Here is an 18,709-nt window from a genome sequence, read left to right as displayed (position 1 = left end):
CACAATAATTACTTGAAAATGCAAAGTAGTCACTTTTCTGTTTTAGAAATGGATTTAAGGAATAAAATGGGTATCCTAAGATTTCCCCAAGCCCTAACACAGAAAGGCTAAACTTTTCAGGCCCAATAATTTCACAGTATCCTGTAATTGAACAAGTGATGTGTAGCTCCCTGACAGGGCATATCAAAGTATATATATAAGACAGCCAGTTTGGTCTAGTGGTTAAGGCATCTGGCTAGAAAGACTATAAATTCAAGTCCCATCTTGGCCATGAAAGCCAACTGGGTGAATTTGGACTAATCACTCTCCCCTCAGCTCGAACCACCTGACAGGACTGTTGTGGGGAAAACAGGAGATGGAAAGGGTGTGTTTGGATATGTTCTCCAGCTTGAGTTATTTGTAAAAATAATAAAGGCTGGATATAAATATATAAATAAAATATTTATCTACGACTGGCCAATCCCTATGTTTGTGCACCTTCATTTTATCTTCAGCTTTATGTCACTAATTTTTACAGTGTTTTCCTTCCACTGAATCAATTTTCTTATTCCACTTAACATCAAAGCACTGTTTTTCAAACTTGGCAACTTTAAGTTATGTGGAGTTTCCCATGCTCACTGGGGAATTCTGGGAGTTGAACTCCACACATTTTAAAGTTGCCAAATTTGAAAAATACTGATGTAAAGTGTTATATTTCCATAGTGTATTGCCAAATGTAAGTTTAGTCATCAGAAAGCTTGCAGTATCAACACAGTAGGAGTCTGGTGCTTGTTCTAGAGACAGGAAAGGCGATAGCTATGTACACATAGTGTGGAATTATATCTATTCTCAAATAAATGTGATGTATTTTAGGAAATAAAGGAGAAGAAGGTTCATTAGGTGAGCAAGGGCTAGAAGGCTTGCTCGGACCAGCAGGACCTGATGGTGATCAAGGTGACATGGGAGAAAAAGGAAACACAGGGCCACAAGGTTCTACTCTATTTTATTTGCTCTTCTTTTAGAGTAGATTTATTTTGCAAATGGATAATGTTTAGATAATAAATATTGGCAATTGTGATTTTTTTACTTGGAAATATTGAACCTGCATCCTCATGTTTCTATCCCGTACGAGCAGAATCTGAGCTCTCTACATTTTTTAGGTCAAATGTCTGAGTGAGTTTAAGAAAATTGCCATCTTATTGCCCATGATATATAGAGAGGCAGAGATAGATAGATAGATAGATAGATAGATAGATAGATAGATAGATAGATAGATAGATAGACAGACAGACAGACAGACAGACAGACAGACAGACAGGATAAGATATAGACTGAGATAATAAATGATTGATAGCTAGCTGATAGATCAGACAGATGATAGATGGATGGAAGGAAGGAAGGAAAGAGAAAGAAAGAAAGAAAGAAAGAAAGAAAGAAAGAAAGAAAGAAAGAAAGAAAGAAAGAAAGAAAGAAAGAAAGAAAGAAAGAAAGAAAGAAAGAAAAAGAGATTTCAAGTGTAGGAATAGATGCCTCAACCACTCTCAAACAAATTCTAGAAAAGTATTTTTGTAAAAAATGGAGCCAACTTTTAAGTAGGTCATTACCTGTCTACCTTTTCTCCATTCCTTAAGGTCCTCCAGGCCAAACTGGGATTCCAGGGCAACCAGGATCAGCATCCACATGGAGTAGTGGGTTCCTGCTTGTTTTGCATAGTCAGTCAGAAACAGAACCGTTTTGCCCTGAGGGAATGACAAGATTATGGACTGGATACAGTCTGCTGTATTTTGAAGGGCAGGAGAAAGCCCATAATCAAGACCTTGGTGAGCATTATAATATCTTTACTTTAAAAAGTTGTAATATTTTGCCCTTTTATTGCACATTATATTATATCTAATTGAAATTCTTCTCTTAGAATAACATTGGGGAGCTTCCAACATATGATCCCTTTATGAAGCGCAGTTATTAGGTGTACTTGATCTTACTAGGAATAACAAGTTGACTGTCCATTCATTTTCATATATGACATTTGTTAAACTTATTTAGAAACTAGTTATCAGGCTTTTTCTTATAAGCTACTATGTGAATCTGAATCTATGCTGTTCTACCATCTATACTGATGTAGGATAGGGACTATTTTCTATTTTGTGAAGAATCATTTTGTTTCATGTAATAATTATTCTCTCTGCTCTCCTACTTGAACCTTCATTATTATCAGGTTGCCCCTGCTTAAGGTGGAATGCTCAAAAGGTTGCATCTTTAGTTTTATTTGCAATAATTTTACATGCCTGACCACACCTTCAATCATTAGTAGAGTTGTAAGCATGATTTTGGAGAGCATGTTACAATCTTGATGTTACTACAAACAATTTTAAAATGAGCTAAGTTTCTTGTGGGATTTTAATTTATATAAAATATGGAATTGTCTAATTGTTTTACTATGGACAAATGCCATTATTTCCATTTTAAAAAATTAAATATAAATAACAAAATTTACTGTATATAATCAAAATTACGGGATTGTTATAGTAACATCCTTGATGTTTTCTCAAAATACCGGAGTTGCACTTTGTATCCTATTAGCTGAATTTTATAAATCAGCAATCAAAACTTGCATGGTGGTTTGAGGAGCAAAACCTGTAACCTGGTTTGGTCTGTGCCATATGTTGGTCCATTTATCTCAGAAATATTTACACTACTGGGACTCTTTCATCAGGGATTCAAGAAGATTCTTACCTCACGTTTGAAACTGACATTTAACATTTGTTTTCTCCAAATGGAGTGTATCATTATGAAAATATAATCTTTATTCTAAAATTCCCATCATAAAATTGTTTATGTAACATCTAACGATTCAGACTATACAATAAGCAAAAAAAATTTGTCTGATTCATGTAGCTGTTTATTCTGGAACACGTTAGCTTTTATTTACGTTAGCATCAAAAATCCTTACCACTTATTGGTTTTGTAGAACTGAAGTGAGATAAGAAATAAATATACTCTAGCAGTTATTAATATTGTTAACATTTGGATTGGTAATTAAATCTCAATTGTTTTCTAGGTCTGGCTGGATCCTGCCTTCCAGTGTTTAGCACTATGCCTTTTACCTACTGCAATGTCAATCAAGTCTGCTACTATGCAAGTCGAAATGATAAATCTTACTGGCTTTCAAGTGCAGCTCCTTTGCCCATGATGCCCCTCTCAGATGAAGAAATAGAGCACTATATTAGTAGATGTGTAGTATGTGAAGCTCCTGCCCAAGCTGTTGCAGTTCATAGTCAAGATCAATCCATTCCTTCTTGTCCACCAAACTGGAGAAGTCTTTGGATAGGTTACTCATTCTTAATGGTAAGGCTGAATACTAGCATGATCCAACTAGCACTAGCACTTAGACTTATATTCCACTTCACAATGCCTTACAACCCTCTCTAAGCAATTTACAGAGTCAGCATATACCTCTAACAATCTGGGTCCTCATTTTACCAACCTCGGAAGAATGGAAGGATGAGCCAACCTTGAGGCGGTCAGGATCGAACTCCTGGAAGTCGGCAGTTAGCCTGTAATATTGCTTTCTAACCATTGAGCCACCATATAGGCTTTCTAACATGGAATACTGTCATAAAAATCCCCAGTATGAATTTCTATATTGATCTGATAACTGCAGTTTTCATTTGTTCATTAACAGATGTTACTTGCTTTCAGAGTACTCTTAAAATCATCACAGTATTTTACTTTACAGTTGGATCCTATCTGATAAATATATGACTATTAACTCTGAAGTAAACCATAAAGTAGCCTAAACCAAAGATGCTTTTCAAAAGGCAACTGGAGTTTCTTGGGGGGTTTTTTCTTGAAAATGTTTCACTTCTCATCCAAGAAAAAATTTCAGTTCAGAACTTAAGAAGCTTCTTGGATAAGAAGTGAAATATTTTCAAAGGAAAAAGCCAAAAAAATCCAGTTGCCTTTTGAAAAACATCTTTTGGACAACCATGCCATGCCCTTCATGATTGAGAATTTCCATAGATATAAAGCAATCTTTTATCCTACCTTAATTCAAAAATGAGAATTGCAATAATTTACTTCTACATTTCTCCTATAAAATATTGCTGCAATAAAAGTGTAATAAACTTGATTATTTTTTTAAACTAAATTTAAAGCAGACATTTTTTTTCAATGAGAAGTCCCCAATATATTATTTAATTATACATTCTATTACTATAGTACTGCTTTTTTGCCCTAGATTTATTTTACATTTGGATTTCATTGTTTGAGGGATAATAGTTTTATAGGTTGTGCTTGCTTAATGACTAGAATTGGGAGGGGCAACTCCATTGGTAAGCAATATGGTTGTTCAGTGAAACATCATGTGACGATAACATTTCTTCACTTCTGCCATGGTCATTAAGTGAATCATCTGCAGTTAAATGAGACATCATATGATTGCAACTTATGATTTTACTGCTGGGTTCTCCATTTGTTCTGCTTATTGGAAGCTGGCTATGAAATGTGCAAAGGGCAATCATGACCACATGCTGCAATGATTATGTCTGCTGGTTGTGATGTGCACAAATCATGATCATGTGATCACAAGTACCCTGCAATAGTTGTAAAAGCAAGGAGTGGATTCAGTGTTATCTTTTCAGTGCCGTTATTACTTTAAAAAGTTGCTAAAGACAGCAGTTGTTAAGTGAGAACTATATTTTATAGGAATGTAAAAATTCCAATACTGTTTATTTCCAAGTTTTCCAGTCTACCATAATCAGTTACAGATCAATTATGAGATCAATGTACTGAAATATCTAAGATACTTACAAAACGTATAGAAGCAGTAATGACAATTAGAAAACGATGGATTTTCTCTATAAACAGCTATTTGGGTTTTTTTTCCCCTCTGTCTGCTCACAACAATGCAGTTTTATTGACTGCTTGGTATTCTATATAATGAACCTACTGTACTGCATTTAGTGAGAAGTGTACACTAATCAGAATTACTACTGCTACATTTCCACTGGCTCCAGTCCGAATTAGGATTCCATTCAGGATCAGTACTAAGAATAAATGGGAAAGGCCAAAAGTGCCCAATATGTATTAAGCATCAGTGCTCTGAGCCTGAATTAAATTAGCTTCTAAGTGCAATGTGGATTAGAAATGTATGAAATAAATGTATTAGAAATAAATGTAGCTTCAAAGTGCAATGTGGATTAGAAATCCCAAAAAGCAATTATCTCCGAGTATGTATGATTGGCTGGCATAGGTGATATTTTTCTTTTCTTTTTTTTCAGCATACAGGATCTGGTGATCAAGGAGGTGGACAGTCTCTCATGTCACCTGGAAGCTGCCTGGAGGACTTCCGATCAGCACCCTTTATTGAATGCCAGGGTCGACAAGGAACATGTCACTTTTTCATGAATGAATACAGTTTCTGGCTAGCTACTGTGAACAATGACACACAGTTTTTATCATCCCCTATCTCAGGGACTATCAAAGATCAACAAGAACAACGCCGAAATATCGGCAGATGTCAGGTTTGCATGAAATATGCCTAGTGGATACTGAACACTTCTTGAACAGAAATAAACCTATTTTTTCTCATCTTGGTGCTCTGTGTCAGTATTACATTTACAAACTGTCTCAGGAATTATGAGTTGTAAAAGGGCATATTTAAATAACATCCAGGAAGTAAAGAACTGTATAAATCAACTGCAGTAGATGAGAGATGAATACCAGCTTTGTAGTTTTTCTTAACTCATTTGTAATTTTATTTAAGTTTGGGGAATCCAAGTGATACCATCAATTGACTTATAACCATTTTCTTTCCTACTTTAGTTAGGTTTGTTTTTCCAGACAGAAAACCTTCTACTAGAAATACCACTTCACTTAAAATATTTATTTTTCTGCAGCAGTGAGAAAGCAGAGAAAGGTTTATTTATCTTGTCTTTTCAGTACCTGAGTGATACATCTATGTATTTATAGTATTTTGAATCTGCATATATACCAGTGATAAATTGTCTACCTTGTTTAAGAGAAAATTTATCAAATTTTACACTTTTAAGGAACACTGGAAATGTAATACTGCAATACAGGCAATTCTTTACTCATCACCACTTGTTTAATGACCAAAGTTACAACGGCACTGAAAAAAGTGACTTATAACTGGTTTTCATATTATGATCATTGCAAAAACGCTTTGGTCACGTGACCAAAATTTGGGCACTTGATAACTGGCATCTATTTATAGTCATCTGATCACTATTTTTAAGCTTCCCAGCTGACTTCCAACAAGCAAAGTCAATGGGGGATTCAGATTTATTTAACAGCTACATGATTCACATAACAACTGCAATGATTCACTTAACAACATTGGCAAAAAAGATCATGAAATGGGGCACAACTTAATGTCTCACTTAGCAACGGAAATTTTGAGGTCAAAGATGGTAGTAAATCAAGGACTATATGTAGTCAATATTCATTATCTTAGAAATTATTAAGTGTCTGGCTTGGACAAAACAAAACCAAAGTTTTTCTGAGCAAAATGTGGCAATAGGTTTGTTTAGACACAATAATTCGTTGTTCTCACCCTTTTCATCTCATAATTTAAAAAAATGGAGGTAGACATTGCTTTGTGGGTAGTTCTAAAGCAGAAGTATGACAAAGTATCCTGATTAATTCAGGTGTAATTTTCAATAGTTTTTAAGTTAATTCCATAAAATATTTTAGTTTTAGTTTTAAGTATCTTAAGCAATTCAAGATTCACTGTAAACTAATATACAGTAGATATTAATATCATCTCAGTAACAGGGCTACTTATATATTAAAAGCTGGACCTTTCCTGAAAAGTAACATTTTCATTTTGGAGACCATGCAGTTACATGCCCAAAAATGTAAGCTCTCCTGGACAAATTGTATATTTCAATGGAAGTGTACAGAAGTTATTCATTTTACAACACAAAGCATAATATTAATTCCTTCTGCAGACTTGGTCTACATACTATTCAAGGCAGATGTGGAGGTTAGGGCATCTTTCCAGTTCATAATTTATGACATCTATTCAGTGGAAACACCAGCTTCCAATGTTTCCTGTAACTAATTTAGAATCTTCCTGTTCCTTTTCGGGATTTTTTTCCCCAGTCCTACATAACTCTTCTACCTCACAGCTCCAACCAATAGTGCTCAGGAAAAAGCAAGTGATATATTTCTTTTAAAAGATAAATCCTATAGATTTCCCATTTACCTAGAAAGGGAAAGCAGGAACACTGAATAAACAATTTGATAAAATATGTAACACGGTGCCCAAAGCTATTATACAAGTGGATATATATATAAATACTGTGGCATCTCACATTTCTGCATGTATGAAGCCTGGTACAGAAGGCTAAATGCCACAAAAAGACAAAATTTACCTTGTCCTTCCATTCAGAAAACAGAAACAACATTTAAATACTCAATTCTTTGCTTTTTAACTACACTGAAAAATTTCTGACTTTTGATAGTATTTGCTTAAAGTAAATATACATGTAATACGGAATGGACTTAATCATATTAGTCTCAATTGGTAATATATCCACTTTTTTATTAAATGCATTAACATATCACCAATTAACAGCAACATATTCAAATCACAGAACTTTCATTTGACATTTTATAACATTATACAATCAATAAAGAGAATATTGCAATATCAAGGTTTTTTTTATCCTGAGAATAAATCTTTTCCAACAGTGAGGTTGGAGGATAGGGAGGAATAAATTCCTGAACCTTATTTTGCAAAACAGTAGCAATATAAGGACATGAAAAAAACTTATATCTCACAACAAATGTAAAAAAAAAATTCTTGCATATTGTTTTCATCCAAAATGAAGTCCGCCTTGATGTTTGTGCATTTTTAACAATTTATTCTAGCCTTATACACCAGTATCATGAGAAATGTACTGTTCCCATGGTAACTTCAACTATCAGTGCGTTGGCAGTTACTGAAGTACTATCTTTTACTTTAAATGCAAAGTGTTTCATGGCTGTTTTACAGTTTAACTTTAAACTGAAAATCTACCAATACTCAATATAATTCCTATTTTATACTTAAAATTAATTAAAATTCCTTTTTAATTAGGATTCAAGGATTTTTAAATAATTGTATTGCTTTTAAAATAATAAAATTTGAACTTTTCCTAACAGTGAGGTTGGAGGGTAGGGAGGAATATTTTATTTTAACGTTTATTTTAAAATAATTTTTGTCTGATGTTAAAATCTAAAAACACAATGGACAATGGAAGCATTGAGGAAGTTCATTCAAATCCTCATTGCTTCTTGGTAGGATGGTCCTCCATGAGCCTGCCCTGAGGAGTCCAAAGCTCACTGCCCAAAAGTATGGCCTCTGTACATATCTTTGAAGCATATTTTGAAAGAGCCATTATCAATTCTGGTTCCTGTTCGGAAGCTTAAAATCAGCATGAGATCATCTGTCTTGGTTTAGACAGTAAATAAGATGTAAAAAACCAAGTTGCAACAACAGCTCAGGTGCAGCTCATCTGATGGTTTATTAACAAAGTACTGTACGGAGACAACAGTACTATGAACATTGAAAATATTATAAAAATTCAAAAAATATTCAAGAAACTTAAAATATGATTATTATTATACACTTTATTGGGAAAGGCACTGAGTGATCTTAAGTAAAAAAAATTACAATGGTTTAAGAAAAAATACTTGATCTAAACTGAAATGTGAAGTGTGGAGAGTTTTTTTCATCATAACAAGTTAAATCACATATCATAATGTCCAATGATAAATATTACATGTAATATTTTATGGCTGTGACAAAACTCCCAATTTGCTTTCCCCCCTCACTTCCACAAAATATTAGTTTCTCAATTTTGGGAAGGCCATGAGGAATATTCCAGGGAAAGGGAGTAAGATATGGGATGAACATAAAAATAATTTATATTTACAAGTTCAGTAATAATTAAAAATGTAGGAAGCTATAATACTGCTGTTTCTTATAAACTAAAATTAATAAGGCTTAATGGACTGCACCCAAATTAGTGTGAATTCCAAAATCTACTTGAAATGAGACTGATGGAAGAATTCAAAGTTTTCAAACTTTGGTTTCATTAACATAATAAAAAAATACAAATACATATTGTTGTACACAAAAATAATTAGTCAGCTACAATAATAGCTACATGTACTTCTTATGCCATTGCTTTCTCATCTTATACTAAAAATTGTAGGATGTTGTCATATTCTAAATGTGCAACTTGTAGAAAAGCATTTCCATAGTAAATCATTGTATTCAATTTCAGTAATTTCTGGAGATCATAAAAGTACTGTAATCATGGGTCATGCATTTTAATGATCTGACCAAATCTATGTTTAATTTTAATTTTTATTCTGTAAACTTTTATTCAAGTTAGTAAAGTTTATAAAATGAGATTCTTACAATACCAAAAGCTATTCATTGAAAAAAACTAATATATATAAGGTAGCTATAGAATTTTAGATGGTGTAGTTAATTTTTTTAAAGATGTTTAGTTTGCATTTTTGCATTTCAGTTTTAAATTTGGTAGTCTATGTGCCAAGCAGGCTCATCTTTTTCACTCACTTCAGATGGTCTTCATGAAATATATTTTGTTAAATAGAAATGGCTTAAATGAAAAATATTCACCATGTTTGGACAGCTACGAAGAGCCCTTTTTATATATATATACTTTAAGACTACTGCCACCTCTCAAATCTATTAAGCCTCTGCCTTCTGAGTTCCTCAGCTGATAATTCTTCTGGTGAAAGCCAGAAGCCATATGGCCTCCTTTCACTGGTGTAATGCCTTGTATTGCTGCCTGTGGGACCAAACAAACAAACAAAAAACTATACATTCATAACATTATATCAAGGCATATTTATTTCTATTAGTTAACATATAAAACTGCGAAGTACATGGGTTTTATCACTTGAAATGAAATATGGATATCTAACTCTTGGAATTCTAAGGTAATATTCCTTTTACAATATGATCTACATTTATTTGAAACTTCCAATCTGTGGATATAATCCAAAATTTATGCATATAGTGAAACATCTACACACAGTGCTTTTCTTCTGTATTCAGAAGCCCAAACTGGGGATTGTGTTCTCAGGAATAACATTTTTCTATTGTTTTAAGGCATTTCCATAGGAAACAATGAAACTGGTTTTTTTTTTTGGTCATACAAGTTTGTTTTTATTTGTTATTTTGAAAAAAGAAATCAACAGAAATTGCTAACTAAATTGCAATGTAGCAATAACATTTAGACTTATATACCACTTCATGGTGCTTTACAGCTGTCTCAAAGCAGTTTACAGAATCAACATATTGCCCCCAACAATCTGGGTCCTCATTTTACTGACCTCAGAAGGATGGAAGGCCAAGTCAACCTTGAGCCAGTAGGAATCAAACTGCCAAATGGTCAGTAATCTTGACCATAATGTGGAAGCAAAAATGGAGAACATATTAAGATAGACTGGTGATGGCACTCATCACCAGTAATTGTCTCAGAAATACTCTTATTTTTTTCAAAAGAATTAAACTATCCTTCTGAGTAAATAAATAACAAAAACTAGCATACATTTAGCATATAGGAGACATTTTTTATAGCTTTTAAACAAATTAAGAGTTACTGTTCCAGTAAGTTAGGAATTCTATCTCAGGTCCTGCTTCACCTCTTCCAGCAGATGTCTCCAGAGGTTCACAGGCAGCACATTAGAGAAAGTAGGCCAAACCCCAGTCAACAAAACATTCCGCATAGTAAGCAGAATTAGGGCTATTTTGAAACAGATGGGGTCTACGGAAGCTGTAACTCTATTATAGACTTGTTTATTGTCTGCCTTATTTGAAGCCCAGGGATTATTTGCAAGTATCTAGCATTTTCTATGTCACTCTGGATTTCATCTAATGCAGAATAGAGTGAAAAGGATGAATACACACAGAGAGACACTTTTTATACTAATCCACCATTGAATTCACAATTTAAACATGCTATTATGTGGTTTATGCAGCAAAGGATTTTTCTGGAAAGATCAGCAATGTAACAAACATTCTAACTCTGATTCATAATAGGATTTAGTCAGCTTGAAAAAGCACAGAAACATACTTTTAACTTTGCAATCTGGAAATGAAATATATTTACAAATGATTGATATTTAAATTAAGAATTTTAAAATACATTGATGGCTTAAAAAGATCTCCTGGGTATTCTCAAAAATTGTATGGTTTGGTATTTCTAGAAAAGTTTTCCCAATTTATGATTCTTTAGAAGTTAGGCTGAAATTCTTATCACCCACAGAATACAAGATTGGAATGGAAAAAGTAGTCAAAAAATATCTGAAAGGCACCCAGAAGAGACCACTGTAGAGCTACAATGTATATCCATCCTTATTAAGAATGAGAATTTGAAAAAAAATGAAATATTTTTCAGCTCAAAATATACAATATATGCATTGCAAGTAGAAGAGCTAATACATGTCCAAATTTGGATGCAATCTGTATAGAAATTAATTGATGTGCAAATCATCGTAAGTTATAATCATCAAAGGAATAGAGGAAATGTGTAAGTGTCTTCTCTTTTCCATAAAGTTTATCCTATGCAACAGCGTCCTCCCTGAGATTCAGAGGTCCCTAATTTGGATTTTCTAGAAGGCCATTGTGACTTGACTTTTTCCCCTGGGCATTAGGGCAAGTTTGTAAACTTGCTATATGGTGCCTTGGTACTTTACTTTGGAGTATTTTAACTTTTTTTTTTGTAAATAGTTGCTAACTACCAAGGGCTATTTATTTAAGATGGGTGGCCATTTACATTTCTTAATAAATGAATACATTTAAAAAGAATTCTTCAATAGCAAAACCTAGCAATATTAAGACACGTGTAAGAGCACTTATCTGAAGTCTTGTATCTGTCAGGTAGACTGGAAGAGTGATTTCCAAAATTTCTAACCAGTGTAAGCAATATTGCTTTGAAATATTAAGAACTTGGGAGGCTGTTGCATTGTGAAAAAATAAGCAACTTTGTTCTTAAAGAAGAAACTGAGCTGACAAGGAAAGAAGCCAAACCACAGGTGCAAAATAAAGCCAAGAAAATGTTTATATATAACAAAAGCATCTCTTGCTTTCTTTTTCCAATTAATGTATTCACCTGGGCATATAATTCAAAATTATAATTTTAAATACTTATTTGTATTATTTTTGATAATTCAGGTGGGCCTCAGCAGACTGTAGAAGCTGGATGACTTCATCTAAACTTGAAAATTAAGCAGAGTTGAGCTTGGTTAGTGTTTGGTTGGTGCTTCCAGGGAATACCAGGGCTGCAGGCTAGATAGGGAAGTTGAAAAAAATAGCTTGCAGAAAGGCAGTGGCAAATCAATTCTATATTCCTGACAAAATCCCTACAAAGTAAGCTTTGAAGTCAGCTGGAATCAAGTTCAACTTGAATCACTTGTAACACCAAGACATCATTTCAGTTGCCCAAATTCAGAAAGCTCTTCTGCATATAATAAAAAGAATACATGACCAATCACTCTTTTGGAGTTTGCAGTTTGGATGCAAGTAAGAAGAAGCAAAAGAAATGAAAAGATGCACATATGCAATGAGGAAACACGGCACAGAATATACATACAAACTACAGTATAGTACTATAGTATATACTCTTTATTCTATTTATGCCCCCCTCACAGGCTTCAGTATCAACCTATTTTAATCTCAAAGAATGAAAAATAAAACACAATTATAACCTAAATTACTGATTTGAGGAAATATCATCTCTTTGACTGGAAGGAATGCAAGGGTATGCAAATGGCCCATGTAGACACAGAGGGGCTGGAGGGTGGTGCATGAGTAGAGGAATTTTACAACTTGTGACCTTCCGTTCCCATTGACTTTCTGGTGAAGCTGGCAGGGAAGGTTGCAAAATGACAATCACATGATTGCAACTATATATTAACACAAATTTTAAGAGTCTTCATAAGGAACAGTAAATTCTGAATGAGACATATACCTAAATTATCAGCAGTAAGGTTTCTACAGATTAAAAATGCTTTTAGGAACTATAAATGAATTAACGCATCTGGAAGATGCCAAAATGAGAAACATTTTTAACACAAAATTACATAACTTCTCATATACCTTTATAATAATTTTAATAGAGAATATTATTTTATTTATCAATTCTTTGACAATAGTACTGATCTAGGCCTTAGTAGTTTTATTATATGGGGCAGGAAACAGAGCACATCTTATCGGAAGATGATAATTAAGTGTTTTTCTAATTAGAGCTTTTCTATGTCATAGGCAGTTTTTTGCATTGTCAAATTATACATTTTTCTAAAAAGTATTCTTGGCATTGAATGGGCACTTGTACATAGATGTATCTCATCACATAATCTAATAGATGGTTATGACAACCATAATAAAAGATTTTCTATGCCAATTCAAAGTAAAGTTCAGATTTCCAGTGGTTATAAAGATTTTGCAGCTCAACACAACAAGAAAACCTGCCAAACTAGTTTGCTTTCAAGTGATAGTGACCCCAAACACTGTGCTGTGGATAATAAAAAGCGAACTTTCAAAAATTTGCAGTCAAGGATAAATGAAAACTTTGTGTTAAAAGTTGGTTTGCCAAATATTTGGGAGGAAGGAACCAAAGGCATAGTAATATATTTACCCTTGTAACTGAAAAATTAAATACTATTTGAAATTTAATTTTTATGTTTTTTATTCTAGATGTAGTAATATTAAGAATTATTAAGAATATCAAATGCTGTTTTATGCTTTCTCACATTATATTTAAAACTTTTTTCACTAGAGTTCCTGCACTGAAGCAACAACTCAGACTTTTTTGCTATCTTACACAATTTATATTATGTGGTCGAGATGATTACATAGTGTTTTATTATCCTTAAATGATTTTGCAAGATGCATCATGATGAAGAGATAAATATATTTCTGTTTTTATTTATTTCATTTTAATCAGTTAATTATAACAATGATGACTCTGGATATCTTTACCAAAACAAAATTTGACAATGCGAAGAATGAGGTATGAAGTTTTATTTTTATCAAAATTTGTAAAATGTATGTTCTACAATGTAAGTAAATATCTTGTTTTAATTACACATACAAACTCTTAGGCTTGCCTCTCCACACAGGGTGTTCAGCATTCATCTGTTTCTAGTTATTTGTTTGTACTGACTAGAGATACCATAATTATGACATATTTTTTTCTTAGTGATAACAATACATATTATTAGCATCACAATTTTCTGACTTTCTGTGGCAATTTTCTTGCGTGAAATAAACTAACACAGCTGTGGCTTTGTAAACAGTAGCCAATCATAAGTCACTGTATTTCCTGGGAACACAAACTAATGAGCATCCAGAGCTATTTAAAACCTTTATTGAACACACAATGTAAGAGGCAGCACTTGGCACTTCCTGCATCCTGGCCAAGAACTGGAGGATATGCACAAGTTTTAAATACTTGCATTCTATTAGGTGAAAAACTGAGAGAGTACAATCAGCTATTGAATGGGAATGTCCCGAATTATGCCGAAAAGAAATGTTTTCAGTGGGATGGATGGATGTGTATATATATATATGTGTGTGTGTGTGTGTGTGTGTGTGTGCCAGAAGCCTGATGATGGCAGATGAGATTCTGTCGAAACGTTGCTACAACTTTAAAAGCACAACTATAATGACGTGGGAAAATATCCGAACAAAGCTGAATACCATACATGTAAGTACCCGCGAAAACTTAAGAAAACATACATACATACATACATACACACACACACACACACACACACAGAGCGAGAGCGAGACAGAGACACAAATGTTGTCCACATAACCTCTAAAACTTCCAGACACTTAAAATGGATGTGTTATTATTTCAGATAGTCTGAGAGTAGTCACCTCACACAACTGTAGTTATAATCAAATATTATACAAATAGCAGAGTAGAGGAAAACAAGATTCCACTTTTCCTTCTGGCTACAAAACCTCATCTATAGAAACATAAAGAGTTTGCCATTACTGCTAATGCTACAAAATCAATATGAGTAACAACAGCTCTGTGTAGACATCTGCAAAGCACATAAACTATTACTGGTAGGTTTTTAATGGATGGGCAGCACAATAGCAGCAGCTTCTTGTCCAGTAGCAAACTTACTATTGGAAAGTGATTTCTTGGTTATCTTTTCCAGGCCCCTATCTCAAGCAAGGATTCCTCCTTCTCCTCACTGCCCATACCACTATTGTCATCTCCTACTCACTCTGAATAAGGCAAATATCTTTAACCAGTCTTTCTTTTGGTGCCCATTTATCCATCTGCATGCTATATCTCAAACTGTTGTTCATTAAGCAGGAGGCACAGACATTAGCCAAAACCCCCTTTTAGATATAAAATAAATGAAGTATATATCATCCCAATGTAAGAAATCTGTTAAAGAACTAGTAACTACATTCAAGGCTGTCAAATTGTTCTGATGTCTAGGCAGCAGTGAGTGGTGCTCTCTCTCTCACGTAATGCAGTGTTGACAGACTGTATTACCATTAAGACTAACAGCTCTGAATTTCTATGTCTATTTATTTCTATGTAAAATGTATTGGCTACCCATCTTAACTATTGTAACTCTGTGGAGCAGACTATCTAAAAAGATAAAAGCTATACCAAAACTAAAAAAAACATAAATAAAATACTATAAAGAACCAAATACCGTGGCCCAATTAAAAGATGGAGAGAGTAGGAGAAGAATGGGAGGAGGTGGGATCTATTGTTAACTATCAACCACCTCCACGGTGATACTCCCCCCATTGGAACCCCAGAGGCAGGTCTTTAGGCTCTCTTACAGAAGGGTCAGGAGGGTTGGAGCTGACTTCACTCTGAGGGACAAGATGTTCCAAAGAGCAGGTGCAATGGCAGAGAAGGCCCTTCTCTTGGATCCTGCTAGCTGGAATACCCAGGCCAATGGAGCCTGCAGCATGCCTCCCTTGCTGGCATGGGTGGAGCAGACCAATCCCATTGGGATGAGATGGTTCCTCATAGTCTGGCACATACCATGAAGGGCTTTAAAGGTGATTACCAACACCTTGAATTGCACCCAGAAGTAGACCGGCAGCTAATGCAGCTCACGGAGTAATGGTGTTACGTGGGGCCCCAAAAACTGCCCATGCCGCAATTCTTTGCTGCTATTTGGGAAATGCCCTCTTAAGTAGGCATCAGGACTATCTCCCATGATTGCCCCAGCCCTCATTTTCATGTGCAGACTGCTCCATGTCCACCCACTATGTGACTCTGAGCAAACTACCTACACTCCTCCATAAGTGTACACCAGTGAGGCAGCAAGGCATGGCCAAATTCCCAAGTCTTAAGGCAGCTGTCTTGAAGGTGTGTGTGTCACTGAGGGAGAGACTGTGTTATTTTAGAGTATATATAGATTCTTAAGCTCTGTGCAGATGACACTTCTTGCAGTACAAAGCTCTTGGTAAAGTCACTTTTCTGACTGCCCACTGGATGGAATACATCATAGAAATAGTTCAACCTAGATTAGAAGCTATATAACAGCTGTCCCATGTCGATAAAAAAAAGTGGATCAAGTTTTCAGGGGGTTTCTAGTATTATTTTGATGATCTTTTGAAATAAGGAGCAATAAGAACTTGCATCCATGGAAGGAAATGGATAGTCTCAGTTTTAAGAGAAAAAGAAAAGTTATTAAGTATGCTTCTCATCCTAAAAAGAGAGATGCATTTATTTTATGGCATGCCATTCACTTTACAGCTGTTCTGCCTTACCTCTTTCTCTCAAGCTGTTACTTACTGCTCTTTCAAATTGTTCTTCCTCGGTGAGTCCACCAGTATACATATCATAGTTGTTTGGTGGATAGAATGGGCTACCTGAGTATCTAAAATTCCCTGTACAGAAAGAGACCACAGATATAAATGTCTAGTACAATCTTGTTTTAACAAAGCAAACTGTTGTAATGATTAGGTATAATTGATTCCTGATTATCCATAAGCAATAGTGTTACAAAATGGAAACAATTACATCATTGCATAATTATTATAAATATTATAAAATTTCTACATTTACATTAATGTAAAGTAACAAATGCAACAGAAGTCATTTTCATTTAATGTCTTCTTCACTGAAATCTATTTAGCTGATATTTCACTGTATAACATGTTGATGTTCTATTCAATTTTTGCCTCTTTTAATTCATAAATATTATGAAAGAAATCTGAAGCACAGAACTATATATTAATAACAGGCAATATAAACTGCATGTAAAATATGTGCCTTGTAATAAATAATAGTATCTTATGCTACGAAGATTCACTTCTATATTGTAAAACAGGCTTCTATGGTTCACATGATAACTGGATTATAATTCCCTCAGTCCCCAGAGAGCACAAACAGAGGATAACTGATTGGGAATATTGTTAACCAGCTTGTTTTGGATTAGGAAGCCATCATCCTTAAAGAAAAAAAAACCCTATATGTGTCTATCCCCTCAAAAGTACAAAAACTATTGGCCTGACTGAGAATAAAAAACAGCTTTTTTGAAAACTGACTCTTTGAATTGAGATTCTCTTTGAATTGAGAATCTAACGTTATACAGTATAAGATGCATTTGTGGGGTTCAATAAATAAACCTGGACTGCTGTCTATTAACCTACTGAAAGGTTAAATTCAGCTCTTTCCCATCCCGTCCTATTTATCAACAGTTTTTTAAATTTTCTTTTAAAATCTGTGTGGATGCTCAGCTTAAATTAAGAGTCATGCAAGACATATTTTAAGAGGAAGAGCAATAAATGTCAATATAAACAAGGATTCAATCCTACCGAACACATTTCCTGCAAAACTGAAATATTAAAGAATATGAACAGACTTGTGAATATATTAAAACTATAATAGAAAAGAAATAAGATGTGAATTATTTTTTTACCAACAGATAGTATTAATCTATACCAATTGACACAAGGTAAATCCTACTGAGTACAACAAAATTTTCTCTGAGATAAAAACCGGTAAGATTATAATCCAAACTACTTGCCTGTTCTGTAATTGTTTCTTTGTTCTGAAAAGCCAGTTGGAAATACATGGCCACCTAGAAATAAAATTATGATGAGTATTTATAAACATATAAATTATCATACTGTTATTTAAAAAGTTAACAAGTTTTATGCCAAATTATATTTGTTTTGATTCTTACCTGACATTCACCAAATTTGTTGCTTTAATTTTAAATACAATTAAATTTTAAATGAATATATTTTCCTATAACAGCATATCTGAATGGATATACAGCAATAGATAACTATTGGGATATATATTATCTTATTTATTATCTGGCTTTTTAATTTGATCATACCAATTCCAGAATGGAAATAACACAATGAAGCGTTAAGCACTGGCATAACCTTTGGAATAAACTGTGGAAAATGTCTCATGGCTATTGAGAGTAATCTTAATTCAAGCTTGCTCAAAAGGACACAACTAATGCACAAGTTATTTCCATTTAAAAGTATGTAATTTCCTTCTGTGCTGCTCAAAAGATCATCATATGCAAGAATATAATTTTCAAAGGAGCTCATTCTGTAGATTACAGATAGTGCTCAATTTATGATCAGTTGTTTAACAATTGTTCAAAGTTACAACAGACCAAAAAAAAGCTACTTATGATCCATTCTCAAAGCTAAAACTGGTACAAGTCA

General features: G+C 33.9%; 2 protein-coding genes across 6 annotated transcripts in view; one reads left to right on the top strand and one right to left on the bottom strand.

The window, feature by feature from the left end:
• The window catches only part of COL4A4 (collagen type IV alpha 4 chain), a 71,817-nt gene extending 63,412 nt beyond the window's left edge, over positions 1 to 8,405 (top strand). The window contains exons 44-47 of the mRNA XM_087933227.1: positions 853 to 969; positions 1,611 to 1,799; positions 3,038 to 3,324; positions 5,259 to 8,405. Of these exons, the coding sequence (XP_087789353.1) occupies positions 853 to 969; positions 1,611 to 1,799; positions 3,038 to 3,324; positions 5,259 to 5,522 (857 nt within the window). The 3' untranslated portion in view covers positions 5,523 to 8,405. The remainder of the gene's footprint in view (positions 1 to 852; positions 970 to 1,610; positions 1,800 to 3,037; positions 3,325 to 5,258) is intronic.
• Positions 1 to 18,709, bottom strand: part of RHBDD1 (rhomboid domain containing 1) — a 38,057-nt gene that overhangs the window by 6,136 nt on the left and 13,212 nt on the right. For 2 of the 5 annotated variants that reach the window (XM_087933226.1, XM_026701525.2), the window contains exons 5-7: positions 18,049 to 18,102; positions 16,787 to 16,906; positions 7,520 to 9,809 (exon numbers count right to left, since the gene is read on the bottom strand). In XM_087933226.1, coding sequence (XP_087789352.1) covers positions 9,688 to 9,809; positions 16,787 to 16,906; positions 18,049 to 18,102 — 296 coding nt within the window. In that variant the 3' untranslated portion in view covers positions 7,520 to 9,687. Of the gene's footprint in view, positions 1 to 1,589; positions 1,719 to 7,519; positions 9,810 to 11,759; positions 12,486 to 16,786; positions 16,907 to 18,048; positions 18,103 to 18,709 lie in introns of those variants that run through there. The other 3 variants (XM_087933224.1, XM_087933223.1, XM_087933225.1) reach the window with 3 other exon arrangements.

The sequence above is a fragment of the Pseudonaja textilis genome, chromosome 4, assembly GCF_049901715.1.
Source record: "Pseudonaja textilis isolate UNSWEBS1 chromosome 4, rPseTex1.2, whole genome shotgun sequence".
NCBI classification, from domain to species: Eukaryota; Metazoa; Chordata; class Lepidosauria; order Squamata; family Elapidae; genus Pseudonaja; species Pseudonaja textilis.
Note: the sequence above shows the minus strand (reverse complement) of the source record. Positions and strands in the feature narration are given on the sequence as shown.